This window comes from Aphanomyces invadans (genome assembly GCF_000520115.1).
Source record: "Aphanomyces invadans strain NJM9701 unplaced genomic scaffold supercont1.13, whole genome shotgun sequence".
NCBI classification, from domain to species: domain Eukaryota; phylum Oomycota; class Saprolegniomycetes; order Saprolegniales; family Verrucalvaceae; genus Aphanomyces; species Aphanomyces invadans.
This window is the reverse complement of record NW_008580158.1, coordinates 366,762-379,983: the sequence shown is the minus strand read 5'-3', so window position 1 is coordinate 379,983 and position 13,222 is coordinate 366,762. Positions and strand designations below refer to the sequence as shown.

General features: G+C 57.1%; 5 protein-coding genes across 7 annotated transcripts; 3 read left to right on the top strand and 2 right to left on the bottom strand.

Moving 5' to 3' along the window:
• Positions 1-472: 472 nt before the first annotated feature.
• Positions 473-2,184, top strand: H310_07103 (hypothetical protein). The gene is made up of 3 exons (XM_008872401.1): positions 473-1,116; positions 1,191-1,272; positions 1,330-2,184. The coding sequence occupies exons 1-3, from the start codon at positions 572-574 to the stop codon at positions 2,077-2,079; spliced, it is 1,377 nt and encodes a 458-aa protein (XP_008870623.1). The 5' UTR covers positions 473-571; the 3' UTR covers positions 2,080-2,184.
• Positions 2,185-2,784: 600 nt separating this feature from the next.
• H310_07102 (hypothetical protein) lies at positions 2,785-3,489 on the bottom strand. The gene has a single exon (XM_008872400.1). The coding sequence runs from the start codon at positions 3,423-3,425 to the stop codon at positions 2,982-2,984; it is 444 nt and encodes a 147-aa protein (XP_008870622.1). The 5' UTR covers positions 3,426-3,489; the 3' UTR covers positions 2,785-2,981.
• Positions 3,490-3,997: 508 nt separating this feature from the next.
• Positions 3,998-6,638, top strand: H310_07101 (hypothetical protein). 3 transcript variants are annotated; one of them, XM_008872398.1, is made up of 8 exons: positions 3,998-4,398; positions 4,446-4,896; positions 4,951-5,445; positions 5,497-5,545; positions 5,644-5,864; positions 5,924-6,027; positions 6,102-6,279; positions 6,344-6,638. In XM_008872398.1, the coding sequence occupies exons 2-8, from the start codon at positions 4,737-4,739 to the stop codon at positions 6,439-6,441; spliced, it is 1,305 nt and encodes a 434-aa protein (XP_008870620.1). In that variant the 5' UTR covers positions 3,998-4,398; positions 4,446-4,736; the 3' UTR covers positions 6,442-6,638. The 3 variants fall into 3 exon arrangements, with proteins under 3 accessions (XP_008870620.1, XP_008870621.1, XP_008870619.1); XM_008872399.1 differs by having other exon boundaries at positions 3,998-4,176; positions 4,224-4,896; positions 6,344-6,554; XM_008872397.1 differs by having other exon boundaries at positions 3,998-4,896.
• Positions 6,639-6,805: 167 nt separating this feature from the next.
• H310_07100 (serine/threonine protein kinase) lies at positions 6,806-10,168 on the top strand (the record flags this gene model as incomplete). Its single annotated transcript, XM_008872396.1, has 11 exons — positions 6,806-7,048; positions 7,114-8,124; positions 8,173-8,367; positions 8,423-8,545; positions 8,597-8,671; positions 8,720-8,940; positions 9,000-9,271; positions 9,317-9,580; positions 9,641-9,769; positions 9,826-9,987; positions 10,041-10,168. The coding sequence occupies 11 exons, from the start codon at positions 6,806-6,808 to the stop codon at positions 10,166-10,168; spliced, it is 2,823 nt and encodes a 940-aa protein (XP_008870618.1).
• Positions 10,115-13,179, bottom strand: H310_07099 (hypothetical protein; the record flags this gene model as incomplete). The annotated part of the gene is made up of 8 exons (XM_008872395.1): positions 10,115-10,471; positions 10,533-10,863; positions 10,922-11,011; positions 11,098-11,403; positions 11,457-12,086; positions 12,149-12,508; positions 12,581-12,727; positions 12,792-13,179. 8 exons carry the CDS (start codon positions 13,177-13,179, stop codon positions 10,180-10,182), a joined length of 2,544 nt encoding a protein of 847 aa, XP_008870617.1. The 3' UTR covers positions 10,115-10,179.
• Positions 13,180-13,222: the final 43 nt, after the last annotated feature.

Genomic DNA, 13,222 nt, shown 5'->3' with positions numbered 1-13,222 from the left:
GTGGGCCAAACGTTCAACCATCTGTGTTGAAGATTCGCAAGCGAAGTGTCGGGGCGGTAGAAAAATATGAATTAAAGTATACCACACGAGAATGTGCTGCACTTGGTAATTTAGTCGAGGAAAGTTGTTCCCACGTTCGTACGTTTTCATTGGCCCACAGTAGGTTCAGTATGGGTTTGCCCCGTAATTCCGGATACCAGACTGATAGCCCGGCAGTATCCGGTCGCGATTTCCGCCACCTCGTTCAATAGGGTGAGATGCATAAACAGAAAAAGTCATGCCCATCACCTTTGGTTCCTTCCAAGTTAGCTTGATATTTGTAGACGACGGGGCGTGCGGGACATTCCCAATTGTATGCTACTTTGATTGGTAGTATTCAATCGAGTTTAAATTTGACTCGATATTTTCCCTAGACCTCGACACACCCCAGCGGAGCAACGATGCGGCCCGCGAACAAGTTGGTGGTCACTTCGCCACTTCGCACCTCCACACCAAAGCTCACGCTCCGGGTGGTCTCCGCGCGATACACGACTTCGACGCTCGACCACACTACTCCTCGTTCTCGTCCACTATGTCGGTGATTCAGACCCCGCACATGGTGTCCATCGGCATGTACTCGTTCTGGCCGACGGCGCTTGAAAACACGGGCGCGTCGTCCGAGGTGGAGCACGTGTCGGTGCCAGAAACGCTGTACCAGCGCCTCGTGGACAAGGACTATCGCCACCACCGCGCGTTTGGATTCATTCGGGAGAGCTACCGTGCTTGGCGTGTGACCGCTCTGCAAGTGAAGAGGTCAAAAACCCCACCATCGTCGCCACAGGTCAAGATGGAAGTCGACGACGTTGCCATGCCGTACGACGGTGACGTCGAGGTCGTGGCGTTTCAGCCACCTCCGGTGCAGCAACCACTCGCCGTGGTTGTGCCGCCAGTGAAAAATGAACTTCATGTCGACACTATGGCCTCTTCCGAGCCACTGGACCACCTGTCCATGGTCGCCGAGCTGGCGTCGGCTGTCTCGTTGGAGCAATCCGTTCCGCATCATCGTCATGGGAACAACGAAAATGCCACCGTCGATGGCGCTTTCGGAGGCGACAAGAAGCGCAAGTTCCGCAAGTGGTAAGGCCGACTTGCAAAGCATGAATATGCATGACCTCGCCGAGGACACTCACGGGGGCATGTCTCGGCCGTAGTGGGACGTCCAATGCCACGCGCGTCCTTCGCGACTGGCTGTTTGACCCGCACAACCAAGAGCATCCTTATCCGTCGGAGCAAGTACGTGTCGCTCGCTCGTCGAGTTGGGTCGCCAGTTTCTCACTCGGTGTCGTGCAGGAGAAGCGGCGGTTGTCGCAAGACTCTGGCCTCACCATCAAGCAGATCGGGATTTGGTTTCGCAATGCTCGGCAACGGCTTTGCGCACCGACGCCGACGAAAGCCACGATCAACCAGGAACAAGCGACAGCGTTCATGGCGACTGTGGGGCTCAGGATAGATGAATCTACGCCTCTTCGTCGGGGGGCATGGTCGCCGGCCGAGAACGCGTACGCACAGAAACTGATCGACCAGTTCACGCAGGGCCGAATGCCGTTGGTCGAAGGCACGCCGCTGCGGTCGTTCCTGGCCGTTGTCTTGCACTGCCATGCCATGCGCATCTCCAAGAAATTTGTGCGCGATTGCTCCGTGGGGAAGATCACATTTCGACGGGATCGCATGTTTCACGCGTCCGGACCGGAGCATGAAGCGTCGATGCGGGACTTGTTGGCACTCAAGGCGCAGGTCCTCGACAACGCGGCCGCGTCCATGTCCAAGAAAACCATGGAGACAGAGGCGGAGGCGATGAAAGTTCAGGAATGGTTCCGTACGACGTCGGCGCCCGAGAAAGCGGCACCCATCGACATGGCGTCCATCATGCCAAAGACAGAAACCAGCATGCTGGCCGGCCTCGGATATTCCACCCACACCACCAACACCCTAGATAGACACATGCACGACCAGCTCCTCGAAGACCTCGACTTTGACTTCGACGGCGACCTGGGCTGGGGCGAGCTCGACAAGGCGGTGTCGCAGATATTTTTCCCCTGACAACGAAAACGAACGTGTGAAAGCTGACGTGGACGAGTGCAGGTTTTGCTAGCTGCTGCATGGTGTACGTCGATTGTAAAGTAAAAACATTGAAATGAGTTGGCACGGGGGGGTGTGGTGCCGCCGGTGTTGGAGCAAGCTGCTGGTGCATCTGGAGTAGGTACCAGCGGTCATGCCGGAGGCCAGGGCAAAATGGCCCATTGACTGGGCTGCTACAGGATGACGATGTGCAGGGACGGTTGAGCGATCGTGACGACATCGTCTCGGCTGTATGTGAGTCTCGCTCGAGCCGTCACACTGGACGTAATCCGAGGTGTCGATACCGCCGTGCGGTGTGTGTTTCTTCGCTCTAATGGCTTCCATTCACCCTCCACCAGGCGGCCAGACCGGCAGACCCGCGGGCGCAACCGTTTTTGGCATTGCCATACAGTAGAGCTGCCACGCAATGTTCGGATCGCTCTGGCGACGACAAGGAGCGTTGCCACGTCATGCTCCATTTTGAAACCAGGCAAACAGCACTGCCGGCGTTTACGATGCATGGTGTGGACGGGCGGCCGCATCCATAATAGGTCGGTCGTACAAGCTCACATTGTGTGTTGTCATGGCCCTTCGATTGTCGATGGCTAGTTGCGATAATGCCGAGGCTTCCGTGGGATGCCTACAAATTCCGCGTGCTGGCAGGCACGACATGGACACATGCTCCCCTTGTATCCGAATGATCAAGTACTTCGAAGTTATAGAGAAACCTAACCTACACCAGCCTAAAACAAGCTACCTTCGTGTTGTGTCCATAAGACGAGCCATTGTATGCCGCAGACTTGCCGCGACACAAGTGCCTCTGGAATAATCCGACTCCAGAGTGGCTTCGGACGTGGCGGCGGCAAGTGAGAGGGTACACTTGCTTACAGCTTGTCAACCTTGTCGAAGGCGCCGCCGCCGGGGTTGCGCTTAGCCAACTCAGCGCGATCAGCTGCCTTGAAGTCATACGCGCAGTTGTGTTGGTCGGCAAATCGGTGCGAGCCGCAGTACACAAAGCCGCACCGGCACTCAATTCCAGTGAGACCGACCTTTTTCTTGCACTCCCAGCAGCGCCCCTTGTTCTTTTGAACTGCAACGGTCTCGACTGCGACTTCGGCAGGCGGTGTGATCACGGGGGCAGCGACAGCGTCAACGACAGGTGGCGACGCTGTAGCAACAGACACAGCAGAGGTATATGATTCCGTTTCGATTTGGCGGTTCGACAGCGTCTTCTTCCAGCACACAGAGCACATGCCACCGCTCGCAGCGTTGCCGAAGAACCCACAGCCGTTGGCGCACAACTTGGTACATTCGCCTTCCTGTTGCATGGCTCGGAACTGGGAGGTGCGGTGGTAGGAAACGATCAAAAAGAAAACTAACGCCCCATTTTCTTCGTCACCGAATAAAAATACACCCAACCGGCTCGCTCTTTTTTATTTCCGACTCCTTCCAATGCCCATACTGAAACCTAGAGAACGGTACAGGCCGTCCGAAACAGACACCCTCGTATTAACGTCCCAATTGCCAACTGCAATGCTGAGTGTCATGTTGAGCAGTTTCTAGGTCACTAAAGCGAGGGCATTCTGTAAACTTCAAGCCCACCTAATCTCTCCCGCTGGGAGTTTTTTCCACGGACGAATTAGTAACAAAAATCGGGGCAAGACGACCAGTCTCAGAGTACTGTTGGCGGCGCCAGCGACAAGATGAGTCGAGAAGAGGTGGGTGGAGGAGGGTCGGATGGACCCAGTAAGAGTGGTTCCCCGCGCTTCGCTCACAAAGAATGGATTGGATGGCGGAATCCGACGCATGCGTCCAGAGGATTGCGCATGCTTTGGTACTTGTCCAATGCCCGAGGTTCGGACACATCCATGTTCGTGGAAACGTGAATTTTATGACTTGAGCTTTGTATTCAACCTTAGAATGTCGAAAATATTTTCCCAGAACCGTTCCGTAGGGAACATTCGGCTACCATCATTCGCCTTTGTCATGGGACGCGAGCAGGATGCCCGCCTGGATTGGTGCGCGCTTGCCTCGAGGACGACGTGGCCGCCGCCGCATGGAACACCATTGGCACGTGAGGTTGAACAGCATATGGGAGAACGCCCCATTGAACGATTCTTCCTCAGGCGATATTGCCACATTCACGGACGCACACCTGCCTTAGCGTCCTTCGTCGCACATGGATGTGCTATCAGGGCGAGCTGGTTGATGGCGTGAAGTCTCCACAATGTGTGTCGTGGCTGAATATGAAGGTCGCTCTAGGCACAAGACAGAGGCAGGACAAGCACACACCATTCACAGGCGAGTAGGCAGCCCATATTCACTTGTTCTCATTCGAGGGCGACCAGGATCCTGATGCAGGGATCGACGGCGCAATTCGCGTCCGACGATGTATCGTCTCAGGCAGAGGGAGCTGAGCGCTGGCTGCATCGATGCATTTGCGCGGACATGCTGGGCGTGCGTGGCCATGCTCCATCTACCTCGCGCAAGAACCAAGACATTTGGCAGCAGTGAATGGAATACTTCATCTCTATGTGCTACAATCCCGACCCCCCCCAACAGGGGCTTTGCAAAAGTAGTAGGGGGACCCATCGAATTTCTCAACAGCGGCCATTCTGGTCGGTGGAAACGGTGGTGCCATGGACTTGTATGGAGACTTGGACAAATACACGGCAACTGGCGGCGCGGGCCTCGGATTTTCAGCCACCCCTGCACAAACCTCGGTGAAGCTTGTGACGCCAGCTGCTCCTACGGCTAATCCAACCTCCTCCAAGAATGAGACCCCAGCTCCAACGAAAAGTAAAGCGATCCTGTGTGAACGTTGACCCTCAGTATCTATGTGTGTTGTCCCAGGTAGTGCAGGAACGACCAGTGCACTCAAGTTCATACCGCGTCGACGTCGAGAGGAACCGGCGCCTCGCCCAAGCCCAGTAGCTACTGGACTGGACAATGCATCGTCGGTTGCGACTCGGTTTTCACCTGCCAATGCTGCCACGACATCGCTGAAGACTTCGTTGGGCATGGCGGCGTTTACACCGGTGTCGGTGACGCGTACAAAGCTATCCACAGACGTCCCACCCCTTCACAGCGACGATGGGTCGTTCGACAACCGAGCGGTGGACTTGCATCGGCCGGACAGCGTGCAGGAAGAATACGACCCATGTCGTCCCAACGACTACGCGACATTCTGTGAAGAGCGAGAGATTCGCGAAAAGAATGCCGAAGTACGCGCTGATTTGGAGCGGCGGCAAAAGCGACTAGAGCGCGAACGACTTCGTGAACGCGAGCAGCTCGAGAAGGACCTTGAGGCCGGCCGCGTGCCCAACTTGGCGACGACCTCCGTGCCAGGTACCTCGATCTTGTTTTGGCCCCTACGCATACACAATATACGCATCGCAGGTGGGCGTGGCCGCGGCATGAACTTGCCCGCGTGGATGATGAAGAAGATGTGAGTACAAACGCCTCCACGTTGGAAGATTGCAATCATCCTTGCCTGTTACAGCGATTGTCAGTTCGTTCTGATGGAGGTGGTGGTTTTCCTTGTAGCGAGGGAAGTGCTGACGACGCAACCACATCTTCAGCGCCCACGAGGCCACCGTCGTCACCATTGCCAACGTCAGCGCTCGGGCAGTTTGACGATGCAGTGCCTGGACCGAGTGTTCGCTTCGATTCCAACGCAAAATCGACGCGTTCCTCGAAGCAAGACTCTGTGTCGCGCGGAAGTGCAGCGAGAGAGCCATCCCCCCACCACGAACCGACTCGTTCAGGTACCTTGTGTTGTGCTGAAGTGAATCCAGAGCCACAATCACAAATCGCCGTGTTGTAGCACCTGTAGAAGGCGTAAAAAAAGGCAGGTTGAGTCGATTTGGCCAGCGAAGTGACGTGGAGTCTGGCGCCCCTCCCAAGAAGCAAAGTGTGCTGTTGTTGCTGGTAAGGTCCAGTGTCGAGAGCAATATGCATGCCATCGACTGACCAGCACGATGCCATTTGGAATGACGTGGCAGAACATGGTGGCTCCTGGTGACGTCGACGACGATTTGAAAGACGAAGTCAAGGAAGAGTGCGAAGGAAAATACGGGCCGGTCGTGGATTGTGTCGTGTTTGAAGTCCCGTTTCGGGTCGCCCCCGAAGAAGCCGTTCGAATCTTTGTCGAGTTTCAGCACGAGGCCGACGCGGCAAAAGGTACGCTGCCTTGTTGCGCCTCGTCGTCGCATGCATACACAAACGACTTTGTGGCTCGTTGTAGCGATGGCTGGATTGAACGGCCGGTTTTTCGGTGGCCGCAAGCTGACCGTGACGAAGTTCGACAAGGCTTTGTTCGATCGACGGGACTTGGCGCCGTAAAACAGGATCGCAAACAACCCTTTGCAGCTCATGTACCATTCAGTGACCTCATGCTTGACGTGACTGGAGTGTGCTGCTTGGGAAGGCACACACCGCTAGACCAGCCTCGCGATGGTAGTGCGCAGCGCAAGTGGGTCGAACACACAGTGGAACGAACGCATGCAGGTTATGGCAGCGGTATTTGTAGAGTGGAAACTAGTCACGGACGGTCGAAGCAACAGCCTCTCCTTGTGGGAAGCACACAGTTCGCTAGAAGAACGCGCACGAGCATGTGGTCATTGGAAATACGTGTTAGCGGCGTCGCCCCCGTTGGGCGGGACTGCGATGTTGGTACAGTGTAACCGTCAAACAGTTTCACATTGCGATGCCGCCGCCGGGCGGCGACAAGCCGCAGCCACTTCCATGGGGTCACATGTCGATTCCACTGTCGGCTGTCGACGTGCATCGAGCAGCTCCGCTGAATCGAAGTCAGTACTGGGATATTTTCGACGGCACGTATCAAGGTGCTCGTGTCGCCGTACTGGCTTATCGTGACTCGAGCCGGCGACATGCGCTGTGGGACGCCACGCTTTCGTACCTTCCCCGTCTCTTTTCCGCCGTCCATCCGGTGTGTGGCTGTCCGTTCGTCGTGGCTTCACATTTTGACATCATCGATATCCTTGGGACCTGTAGAACCTCGTGCAAGTCCTCGGCGTGGCGTTTGACAACGAAAGCAATCCAGCCATGCTCGTCATGGACCGGCACACGACGAGTCTGTACGAACTCCTCCACGTGCATCGCATTGCGTTGTCCGCCGCCGCCATCGTAAGCCTTGCGTTGGACATTCTACACGCGATTTTGTTTTGCAACGGTCGCGGGCTCCGTCACGTCACGAGTCGAAAAGTTCTCGTCGATGCCTGTGGCCGCGCCAAGATCGTGGGCTGCTTCCAGCGGGAGATTATGGATGCCGCCGGCGCCCCAGCGGTTGTCACCCCGTATTCCCCACAGTGCCACTCTCTCGATTCGACGGCGCCGCCCATGGCAGACGACATGCACGTGTTCGGGGTGCTGCTGTGGGAACTGTGCTGCGGTGAAATCCCGACCGTGGAGCTGAACCACCGCATTGCCCAAGTGTCGGTAATGCATCCTCATACAGAGTTCGAGTCGTTGGTGCGGCATTGCCTCGAGGAAAACCCCGCGCACCGTCCGCAGCCCATCGAATTGTGCGAGGTCTTGCAAGCCCTGCAAGTGGCGTGTCCGCTTGTAGATGACCACACACTCGTGGCCACCCGTTTTGGACGACCCGAGCTCGCCGTATCGCCGCGAGAAGTGCCTGATGCGCCAGGACCCACCATTGTGGCCCGAATGTTGGAGGCTGTCGAAGCGCAAGTTCTAGAGGAACAGCGCAATTTCGACGTTGTCGTGGGGCAATTGGAGTTCGCCAACACAGAAATCGCCAGTTTGAACGCACTGGTGGCGACGAAGGACGCCGAAAGGCAGAACATGCACCGCCAACTTGTGGTTGCTCTGGCCGAGAAGGACGTACTGGTCCAGGCCATGCGCGACGCCATGGACGCGAGAGACACGTGGGAGCACAAAGCAAAACTGCTAGAGCAGCAGGTGGCGTCGTTGACCACCCTGAACCAAGCCCACCTCGCCAACGCCGATCTCGCGAAGCACGATCACGACCGCATGATCGAGTCGGTCGGTGTGGCAAGGTGGTTTTCTCGTGGAGCGAGTGACAGTGGATAGGCCAAAGCGATCCAACACGAACGAGTGGAAATGACAAAGGAGCTGGCGGCAGCTCAAGACGCCATGACCAACGAGAAAGCTCTTCGCGATGAGCTAAACGTGCGATGGCAGCAAACCATCAAGCGCGTGGAAGACGAACGCAGACTGCGTGAAAAGGCAGAACGGATGGTCACGGAGCTCCGAGCACACAACCATGTATTCCACTCTGTCCAATGGAGCCGGCTTCGACACGTGACTGCTTTGTACGTAGGAGTTGCTCGACCAAGTCAAGTTGTGGCACCCAGACACGGGCACAAAGTCCCTCGAGCGAAATCGGCTGCACGAAGCCAAGGTGCACGCCCTGGAGCAGCACACCCAACAGCTCTTGCTTGAGGTACCCTCGGAAGCCGTGTTTTGAACACGACGTCATGGCGTCGTGGCGTAGATGGTGGACTTTCGAGCGCACATGGCGATGATGGAGGCACAAGTGGGCAAGGCAAATGCTGCTTTGCAGGTCGTGGTGCTTCCCAGCCTGAATGTCCCGAAGTGGCCGTCATGCGATTCGTAGGAATCGATGGCCCAATGCGCCACGCTGCAGGACGCGTCGACCGCCATGCAAAACCAGCTGCGGCTCGCCCAGGACATCTGTCAGGCACGCGATAACACGATCGCGCAGCTCGAATCAACGACTGCTGCCCTCGAGAGCAAAGTAGCGGCCTTGACATCGGAACTGAAAGCGACCGAAGACGCGTTGACGCAGGAGGTCAAGAAGCGCCAGGACGAAGGCAAGTGTCGCTATCAGTCACGATGTGTGACGGCATGTCGACAGAGCTCGCGTTGAAATCGAGGCGATGTTTGGACTTGGCGTGCGACGCGCCGCCATTTCTCATCCAGCCGTCGGGGTACTGCAAGACGTGCGACGAGAAGCGCGAGCGCGAAAAAGCCGAACGCATTCGTAAGCTCACACGCGAACGGCTGGACCAGACCCCCGACCAGCTCGTGCGAGATGCATCTGGTCGTGGCTTGGAATCGCTGTTGGACCTGCTCGAGAACTTTCAAACGCACGTCGACGTCGTCGTGGCAGGACTCAAACAGTTGCAGCACGTCAGTGAAACCAATGGTAACCAAGGCGCCCGCACTCGGACTGGCACACCCTGCGGTGTAGGGAACGTAAAGGATTCGTTGGGGGACGCTGGGGCGTTCAAAAGGATCGTCGCGTGGATGGCGTTGTACCTGGAAGACGTGGCCCTTCAACTGGCCGCCGTTCGGCTTGTGGGGGTGTTGGCGTTCAACCACGATGTAAATCGCGTCCGCTTAGTTTGCGACGGATGTTTGGAGCCGTTGCTGGCGGCGATGGCCAGCCATGGCACGGACAAGGCGCTGCAGCAAGCGTGCTGCACGACCCTGACCAACTTGGCTCATAACTGCGGTACGACCCGATGATGGGTCGAACGATTTCTTCACCAACTCTTGGACGATGGCGTTGCAGAAGGCAATCGGCGAAAAATCCTAACCCAGCTCGGCATTGAGCGCGTGCTCGACTCGATGCAAATGTTCCCCCATGACACGGCCATCCAGCAAGGCTGCTGCTGGGCGCTCATAAGCTTGGCTGGGTCAGGTGAATAAGTCGCCTGTGTGTTTTGAATCTGTTTTATCCACATGGAAATCACGTAGACTTTATGTGCGAACACATCGCGGCGCGCGGTGGCGTCGGCGGCATCGTCGCGGCCATGCTCAATTGCCACGCCGACGCAGCGGTGCAGTACTACGGCAGCTGGGCATTGCTCAATCTCGTCGCGGGCCTCGAGTCTGTCCAAGCGTTTGCGAAACAGGAAGGTCGGCAGTGTGTTGGGCATGGGTCCATTCCGACGATTCGATTTCGTGCGTAGGCGCCGTTGAAGTGTGCGAAGCGGCGATGGCATGTTTTGCAGACCATGGGGGGATTCAAGACAAAGCTGGCACTGTCGTCGCAGTCCTCACCGACGCCGTCGAGCAAGAAAACAACTCGGATAATTAACACCTACGACGCTAGACAACTCGTCGTACGTTGAGCGCCACGCGATCAAACGACACGTGCACGGCAGCAGTCGAGTCTTGGTGGCGCCGTCGGCGCAACCTTGAAGCGCACACTGCAGAATACGTAGCTGGCACGTTAGAATCACGTTGGGTGAGCGCAACAATGGAGCGGCCATGCAATGTCGGTGCGATAGCGTCCGTGTCGTCGAGGCATCGCCACTCGAACGGACACACGTCGACATCGACCGATGCTTCGACCACAACGTCATGATTCGTGGTGTCGGCATGCCGCACCACTTGGCACCTAGATCCCACACACGACTAGCTCAGCAACAATGTGGATGACAGCAGCTAGGGGAACGCACCGAATGAGCATCGAGTCGGCGTTCGTGATGGCGGCCATCTCTGCTCGAAATCCATGCACGGTCAAGTCGAACTCCAAGCGACCAGACGTGGGCAGGTTGCCCAGCGTGATCACTTCGTCGGCATGTCGCAGCGGCTCCACCTCAACAGGCGCGTCGTGCGGCGATACGGTCTCGATCGTATCAAACCCAAGCAAAAACGCCTCCATGAGGCGAACTTGCTTGGTTCGAGTGTGTCCATGTGCTTGCAACATCCATTCAACTTCGTTCAATCGACGTGTGGCTGGCGTGCCACTCGCCGCCGGCCATGGCTTTCCGTTCAACGTGACAGTGCCTACGCTCGAGCGAATGCGCTGACGAAAACAGCCATGAAAGTGGTGCAGTGTGAATACCTTCCATGTTCACCGTGGACGACGGGCTGCCAATGTGGAGGTCGGTGGCGGCCACGTGGACAGACTTGCCACGGATCTGTGTCGCGCTCTCTGCGTGTGTATTCACCCGCGTGAGACATCGTTCCGCGATTCCACCACAGCACTCCCAACTCTGTTCAATCGAAAGCAAACCTTACCGGCATCGCCAACGACCAAGCCCGACGCTGACGTGATCGAGATGGCATTGTCGCTTGTTTGGGCCATGGTCAACGTCGTTCCATTCACGTGGGTGGCAAGCGCTTGAGCCGTGTGTATATGGACTTCTCTCGTCAGCTGGGTATCTCCAACGTGGACAGTAGTTCCCCCGAGGGACGTGGTGCCATTGGCATCGTCCGTGGAGGTGATCGTCGTGCTGTGCGCGCCAAGGCGGATGGACTGCCCCGTGACCTGAAAGGTCTCGTTCGAGTGCCAGAGCGTCGACCGAGTCGTCCACATGGCGTCGTCTACACCAATGTGTCGACTGCGTACAACTCGAACGGCGGCAGGGACAACACACCTGCATGAACTGACACTGTCTTGGTCGTCACATTCGCTACGGGACTCACCATGGACACTCCCGCCGTCACGTTGACGACGAAATCACTGGCGCGCGTGACTTGAACGACGCCGCCTTGGATCGCCACACGTGGCGCCGTCACATCCACACGTTTTGCCTCGACTTGGATCGTCTCGGTCGACGGAACGCCAAGGGCAATCGAGGAACTCGTCACGGTGAGCGCTGATCCGCGGACCGACACGTTCCCCCCCACTTCCACGGGAAGGTCCATGCTCTGCGCGTTCAGCTGAATTGTCCCTTGCAACGACACCACATTCGTGGACACGTTGGACCCAATGGACGTCGCGGCAATCACGACGCCGCTGTCCGTGGCAGGAGAGTTGATGAAAACAGAACCAAGGTGGGTCGCCGAGTCGGTCCGTGGCGCTGCAGTTTGTCCCCCCATGAGCCAAAGGTCTCCACCGGACCCAGCGCCGTCCCCGCCAGCCACGACGACGTCCCCACCGGGTCCGGATTTGGCGAATTGTCCGACAACTTCCAGCCGCATGGGCTTTCCGAACGATACCTTGTCGACGGCAGGACAGGTCAGTCGAACGCGTTCGGTGCCGTCGCGACCCACAGCTATGTCGTCTATCCACAGCAGCATTGTGACAACTCCAGCGCTTGGACCACGTCACGAAAGGATGCCCTACTCGCAGCAAGAGCAAATGCGGCGGCCGTCGACGTCATTCCCGCAGTCGTCTTGTCCGCAAAGATGTCGAGGTGGTCTCCAAAACGCATCCGATTGCGCTGCCCATCCAGCACAATGCCGACTTTGTTGGGGTCGTCGGGAGGAGTTGCATCAGGGTTTGGCACGATCACGAGGCCGTCCGCGTTGACGAGAAAGCGCTGTTTTCCGCTCGTGGCTGCCACAATCGACCCTTTCTGCGACGCAAAATTCAGGTCCCCCTCTTGGAGAAGGCCGCCGCTGATGTCGGCGGCGGTCGTCATCGTCGTTCCATCAAGAAAGATCACGCTATCTGCGTGCACCGTCGTAGCTTCGATGTTGGGCGCTGTCAAAGAGTGAAACGATAAACTTTACAAAGGCTCAGACGAGATCGATTGGCGACCGCACGACGGCGTACCTCGCAGTTCGTTGGTAAGTCCAACCGTGCCGTTGTGATGGATGCTCAGGCCGTAGTACGGAAGCTCTTCCTCGGCGGCTGCTTTGACCCGGCCAAGCGTGAGGACATGGTCCTCGTAGTTCAAAATCGCTTTTCCAGGCAAGTGGCCTACAACACACCACGCCGACAGCTCCTCTGCCAACAACTATGTCGACCAGATGGACACAATCACCTGTGTTGTGCAAGAAGATGGTGGTCTTCTCCTCGGACACGACGGAAAAGATCTTGTCGATCGACACGCCGAGCAAGTCGACTTGATGCGTGATGAAAAACTCAGTCTGCGCCAACACGAATGCAATCGCGGTCAAGACGCCAAGCGAGAGGACACTCAGAACCATGACAGCGTTCCAAAACACTTCGTCCTTGTCCTTCTCGCCATCACGGCGTCGTCGGAACGTGATACCAGGAAGCTTGAATCGACGGCGGGGCGACGTTGCCACCCCTGGCACGTTGTCGGGGAGGCGCAACCGACGTGACATCGTGCGCCTGCCCATATCGCTTTCACTAATTGCTGCCACAGGTACACGAACGTCGTCGTCGTCTCCCGACAAGTCCGTCATGCCTGCCTTCAAAGGCATTGGCGACGTGAAGTCATCGAGGTCA